The following is a 6,695-nucleotide window of genomic DNA, read 5'->3' as shown; positions in this document are numbered from 1 at the left end:
TGGCCGCCCCTGGCCCGGGCCGCGTGCTCGCCTGCCGAGCTGCTCCAGGGCCGGTGGCCCCACGACCGCCGCATCTCGCTCTGCTTCAGCATGGCCGCGGCAGGTGCGCCCTCGCTTCGCCTTCCTGGCGGTCCTCGCGTCCCCGCACTGAGCACTGCCACCGGGAGGACGGGTCCTCACCTTGCCCTGCCTTGGAGCGACCAGCCCCGGAGGACCGAGGTCCAGGCCCAGCCCGGGGAGACTGAGCAGACGCGGACAGATGGCTGTTGACTGCTCTAATCTTGCTGATATGGAAGCGGCAAGTGTTAGGAGGGATTTAGAGCCTCTTAGTTTCCTCCCCCCTCTCCCTGCCCTGCGTGACGTGGGGTTTGACGACGTCATTTTAAATCTGTAGCTAATCCGAAGGTGGCAGAGGTGATTGCTAATAAAAACGTGGCCAACGCTCAGGCCGGTCCTCAGGAGGTGCCGGGCGAGCCGGTGCCCAGGCGAGATCCCCCGAGTTGGCTGGGGTGTACGTATGCCCGTGTCTCAGCCTGGCTGCCAAAATCGGAGCCTCCGTGCGAGCGAGGACAGAACAGCAACTTGATCACAAGTCTGTTCTCCGCTCGGTGCCGCCTTTGGTTGAGGTCACTTAAGATCTCAGATGTTACCCGTCTCTTCCTGTTGCGTGATCACAGTTTGGTTTCCAAATGGATTCTGCTTGGCAGCCCTGCCCTGGAGCCCAGTCTGATCTTTTCAGTCTCAGCCTGGATTTCCATTTGTCTGTTTCTCAGCCTCTGTCTCTTTCCTTTCCTTCTCTTAAACGATAAGGACATAGTCCAGGTAGGATCCCAGGACTGCTGGGTCCGTGGTCGAGCAGCTGTGCCCAGCTGTGCTGATAGGCCTTATGTAAAGGTGGCCAGACTTTATTCTGAGGAAAAAGTCTACATCATTTTTCCAAACCTCCATGAAAAAAAATTTTTAAGTTTCTTTCCATGGATGAAGTAACGTGCTAGATGCTGGGAATGGAGACCCAAAGGAGACACAGTTGCTCATGTTTTGTAGTTGATAGAAATAGGCAAGTACAACAAAAGAGTAAAAAATACCAGGGTGGCAGAGAAGAGGAGTGGATTGGGTGTGAACAGGGAATTTGTTTTTAAATTCAATGTATTTTGAATTGCTCATGTTTATGGCAAAATAAATAAATAAATAAATAAATAAATTCAAAAGGTAGAGGGTGCCCAGGTGGCTCAGTCTGTTGAGCTGAGATCAAGCTGGGTTAGGGTTGTTAGTCTCTGGGTTCTGAGTTCAAGCCCCACATGGGGCTCCACACTTAGTATGAAGTGTACTTAAAAAAAAAAAGTTCAAAAGATACAAAGGTCACTACAGTGGAAATTTCGTTTCTCTTTCGCCTGAAATAAACTTGGAGTTCCCAGGTGTGCCACTGAGAAGATGAACATTGTTCTTCCAGGATGCTTTCTGGTGGTTCTTCCAGAAATATTCTAAACAAATACAAGCAAAAACCTACCTCCATCTGTCATCTGAATGTCTCTCTGTTTTTAACACAAATCAGGGTACACTTTATACATTGCTTTTTCCAATTAACCGTGGGTCTTCATGGTGTTCATATGTGAACATAAATGTCTACCTCATTAAAAAAATTTTTTTAATGTATATTTTTGAGAGACAGAGTGCAAGCAGGGGAAGGGCAGAGAGAGAGAGGGAGACACAGAACCCGAAGCAGCCCCAGGCTCCGAGCTGTCAGCACAGACCCCTACGCGGGGCTCAAACCCAAGAACCGAGAGATCATGACCTGATTGTAAGTTGGCCACTTAACCGACTGAGCCACCCAGGCGCCCCTACCTTATTTTGAAAGTAGCCCCTTAGTGGTCTGACAGTGATAAACATCCAGGTGTTTGTTTGTTTGTTTTTCTATATTTGCTCCCGTGAGCAGTGATGCAGCAAACCTTGTATGGACATTACTTTATGCACGTTCACGATGTAAGAAGGATCATAAACCTGATCAGATAGGGACAGAACAAATTGGATAGATACCTTGGGGAAAGATGGAAAATGACATCATCTTACACATGCACGAAATGATGAGGGTTACTTAATAGAATATTCTTTCCAATAGGAATGTGTGGGCATTATTTGGAATTCTGATTCAAATGAAAAGCTTAAAACATTTTTAAGACAGTTGGAAATTTGATGATATTTAGGAACTCAGGAATGCATTATATGGGGGCGCCTGGGTGGCTCAGTCAGTGGAGCATCTGACATCGGCTCAGGTCATGGTCTCCCTGCTGGTGAATTCGAGCCCCAGGTCAGGCTTGCTGCTGGCAGTTCAGAGCCTGAAGCCTGCTTCAGATCTGTGTCTCCCTATCTGCCCCTCCCCTCATTGTACTCTGTCTCTCTCTGTCTCAAAAGTAAATAATAAAAAAAAAAAAAAGAATAAGCGATGCTTTTATGACAATGGTATTGTAGAAAAGAAAGGCTGTGAATCTTTTAGACACACATCCTGAACATGGGAGTGTGTATGGATGGAAAGATTGGATGCCTGAGATTCGCTTCACAATAATACAGGAGAGAGTGGGGGGTGGGGGGGGTGGAGGGAGGGAGATTGAGAGTGTAAGCGTGAGCGTGAGCATTGCGTTGAGTCTGGGCACCGGGGTGGCTCAGTTGGTTAAGTGTCTGACTCTTGAGTTCAGTTCAGGTCATGGTCTCCTGGGTGAGAGAGTTCCAACCCCATGTGGGGCTCTGCCCAGACAGCACAGAGCATGCTTGGGATGCTCTCTCTCCCCCTCTCTGCCCCTCCCCGACTTGTGTGTATGCTTGCTCGTTCTCTTAAAACTTAAAAAACAAAACAAGAAAACCACAGCCAAAGTTGGACTGCTGAGTGATGGGAATATAGAGCTTCATTATACTACTCTCCTTTTGTATGTGTTTGAATTTCTTCATAAAAAGTTTTAAAAAAGATACGTGAGGGATAAATTGTTAGAGATGGAATTGCCAGGTCAGAGACTGCACTATTGCAGTTTTGATGATGCCAAATCCCTCCTAAAAATGTTACTAATTTAAAACTCACTGTCACACTTCTTGAGCTCTGCCCATTTTATAGGTGAAAAATGGCATGTGGGATAATTGTTCAAAAAACTTTTAATGTTTGTCTATTTTGAGAGAGAGCAGAGGAGGTGCAGAAAGTGGGGGCAGGAATCAGAGGGATCCAAAGCGGGCTCTGTGCTGACAGCAGTGAACCCAATGTGGGGCTTGAACCCATGAACTGCAGGCTTGTGACCTGAGCCAAAGTCAGCCGCTCAACCAACTGAGGCACCCAGGTGCCCCTGACAAGTGGGATAATTTTAGTTTGTAGTTTTCTTAGTGTGAATGGAGTTCAGAATTTCTTCATGTCATTAAGCCATATTTCTTTGTGGTTTCTCATTGATACATTGATATTTTTCTTAATAAATTGTGGGAGAGCTTTCTATATTCTAAGAATAGACCATTTGGCAGGGGTGGGGGTATGGATTGCAATTTTATCCTTGGGTTAGTTTTTCCCCATGTAAACTTTTTATTTGAAGACTTCTTAGTGTTCCTATTAGGAAAGTCTTTGCCACTCCATAATATCTTTCATTTTTATTATTTTTTAAAATGTTTAATGTTTACTTATTTTTGAGAGAAAGTGTGACTGGGAGAGGGGCAGAGAGAGAGGGAGACACAAAATTGGAAGTAGGCTCCACGCTCTGAGCTTTTGGCACAGAGCCCAACATGGGGCTCGAACTCATGAACCAGTAGATCATGACCTGAGCCAAAGTTGGATGCTTAACCAACTGAGCTACCCAGGCGCTCCTTCTTGGCATAGAATATTAATGTTTCTCCAGCCTGGTCCTGAACTGCTTCCCAATTTCATCCCTTTTTTATATAATGCTCAATACTGTCAACAAGTACTTTTTCAGAATCAATAGTACTATTTAAAAAAAAATTACCATTTTTTTTCGTATTTCTTGTGTCCTCTCCTTCCATTGTTGCCATCCACTGCTTCTTCCGTAAGCTTTCAACATTGTCATGGCTTCTGTACGTAAAACCAGGAGAGCTGGCGATGTTGGGAAGGCCTCTCAAAGCTGAGCACAACATAACCGTGTAGTAGATGGAGGTGGAGGCCCTTGGTGGCCGCACCGAGTTGTCTGTTACGCCCCACATGCGTCTGTCCGTGTGGGCAGGTGGTTGGACATTGCTCTTGGATTTACCTTTGCAAGGGCTGTGGCAGATGAGTTACCCTACCACAGAGAGCTCTCCAAAAATCAAATGCATGTGTTCCCAAAGTGGTGAGGTCCTACCCCTTGGATGCGTTCATGAATCTGTGGGGCCCAGGGGCGGCAAAACCTTCCACCCGCTTCTGCCTTCAAGGGACCAAGATTCCAAGTCTCTCCTCGGTAATTCGTTTGCCCTGATTTCCCTTCTGCCTTCCTTCTCCTGTAATCATTGTTCTTCAGAAGATCTGGATTAGCTGCTCCTTCTCCGTGTTTTCATTTATGGGAACACATCACTAGCATAGAATATGAGGCACTTACTGTAATGAAGAGAGACTTAAACATTTCTCATTATGGAAGTTCCAGGAGGGCATTATAGAAAAATTGAAAGGATAGAGTAGAGCACTAATAACGGCCACAACAAGAGTAGCATGCCGCATCCTGAGCTGCATCAATGCTCACAGCAACCTGTTGTGTGGGTGCCGTTCCTCTTTTACGGGTAAGGAAATAGAGAGAGAAGTTAACCTGCCCGCGACGGCACAGCAACTAAATGGTAGAGCTGGGTTTTATTCTAGACTAACCAGGCTGAGCGACAGGTTGCAAGATAGCATGTACATAAAAACCACCTGCAGTGCCATCATCCACCGACAATTACTGTTAATATTTTAAACCATGTCTTTCCATTCACACACACACACACACACACACACACACACACACACTCACAGATATATTTAATCTGGACATGGTCATACTGGGCATAAAATTATATACCCTGCTTTTTTTCATTCAATGTTTTCACAGAAGCATTTTTAAGAAGCTTTTAAAAAATGTTTTCTTTATTTTTGAGAGAGAGAGGGAGAGACAGCATGCGGGCGGGGGAGGGGCAGAGAGACAGCGAGACCCAGAATCTGAAGCAGGGTCCAGGCTCTGAGCTGTCAGCACAGACCCAGATGCAGGGCTTGAACTCATGAACTGTGAGATCATGACCTGAGCCAAAGTTGGATGCTTAACTGACTGAGCCACCCAGGCACTCCAGAAACATTTTTAATTAAAAAAAAAAAAAAACTCCTACTTTGTAAACATTATTTGAAAGACGACAAAGTAGTCTATATTTTGGCTGCACCATGTATAACTAAACCCAATCTCTTTTATGGAAATAAATATGTTTTAGTGGTCCACTATTATAAGTAATAATAAAAGTACATTTGAGAGCTTTTTTTGCTTTGTTCTTAGTTTTTGTTTTTGTTTTTTGGGGTTTATTTTGTTTTGTTTTATATTCTGAGTAATTCTTTGAAACAGTTTGGCTGGATTTTTGTTTATGCTATTCTCTTTTAATATTGAGCCTTCCCATATGCTGTTGTTTCTGCTGGCTGTTCTGTTGAGGACAGGCTTTGCCCACACCCGCCGGTCTTGCGTTCCTCCGGCCCACTCCTGTACCCCTGTAGTGGGTGGAAGCCTAACTCTGGCCTCCAGGACAGCCTCCCTGCCTCCGCGCAGGCTGATTTCCGCCCCATCCCCCCACACGTGCTGACCTAACAGCTTGACTCGGCCTAGCACAGCCCTGAGCACCAATGCTATCTGCCTGTAAAGAAGACAAGACTCTGAGTTCCAGAAGGGCTGGGCAGTGGCGGCTTGGTTCACCATGTCATCCCCAGGTTCTAGTCCAGTGCTTGGCCTGTAGCTGGCACTCAGAACCGCTGGCTGAGTGACCGATTTGCTGCTCATTGCCAGCTCGTGTTGCAATTTGCCTCACCGTTCGCTCTTAGCCCTGGAGAATGGGAGTGCCTTCCAGAGCAGTGAGTTACCATAGCTTTGCTCATATTTGCCAACTGAGAAGTGAAAGTGACATGACCCTTTGGTCTTAACCAACTCTATATTGTTTGTTCACTTCTGTGTTCCCCACTAGCCTCCAAAGCCTTCAAGGGTAAAGACAATCTGGTCTCAAGGCACCTGGGTGTCTCGGTCAGATAAGCATCTGACTTCGGCTCAGATCATGATCTCAGAGTCCGTGGGTTCAAGCCCCGTGTCAGGCTCTGTGCTGACAGCTCGGGGCCTGGAGCCTGCTTCCGATTCCGTGTCTCCCTCTCTCTCTGCCCTTCTCCTATTTACTCTGTCTCTCTCTCAAAAATATTAAAAAAAAAAAAAAAGACAATCTTGTCTCTCTGACCCCAATATAAAGTACAATGTCAAGTATATAGCAAGAAAAAAAAGTTAGATCTGAATCTCTCTCTGTATTAGTTCACGTAACTGCACGTAAATCTGTAATTTTCTTAAAAATGTTACAAAAAAATTGACTACTCTGATAACTGACTACTCTGCACTGACCTAGCCCGAAGCCCCACTTGGAAGGGAAAGACCACTAGTGAGCTTTAAGGGACAGTGACTGGGGGTCCTACCTGTTTGCCTTTGGTAACCGAGATTGTTAGGCAGCAAGGTACAATACAAAGAATATTAAAACTAAAG

At 45.7% G+C, this 6,695-nt stretch overlaps 1 protein-coding gene across 1 annotated transcript in view; it reads right to left on the bottom strand.

Annotated features, from left to right (window-relative positions):
- KCNV2 (potassium voltage-gated channel modifier subfamily V member 2) overlaps positions 1-92 on the bottom strand; it is a 12,778-nt gene extending 12,686 nt beyond the window's left edge. Inside the window, exon 1 of the mRNA XM_029921138.1 lies at positions 28-92. Coding sequence (XP_029776998.1) covers positions 28-92 — 65 coding nt within the window. The remainder of the gene's footprint in view (positions 1-27) is intronic.
- Positions 93-6,695: the final 6,603 nt, after the last annotated feature.

The sequence above is a fragment of the Suricata suricatta genome, chromosome 13, assembly GCF_006229205.1.
Source record: "Suricata suricatta isolate VVHF042 chromosome 13, meerkat_22Aug2017_6uvM2_HiC, whole genome shotgun sequence".
Lineage (NCBI taxonomy): Eukaryota > Metazoa > Chordata > Mammalia > Carnivora > Herpestidae > Suricata > Suricata suricatta.
Note: the sequence above shows the minus strand (reverse complement) of the source record. Positions and strands in the feature narration are given on the sequence as shown.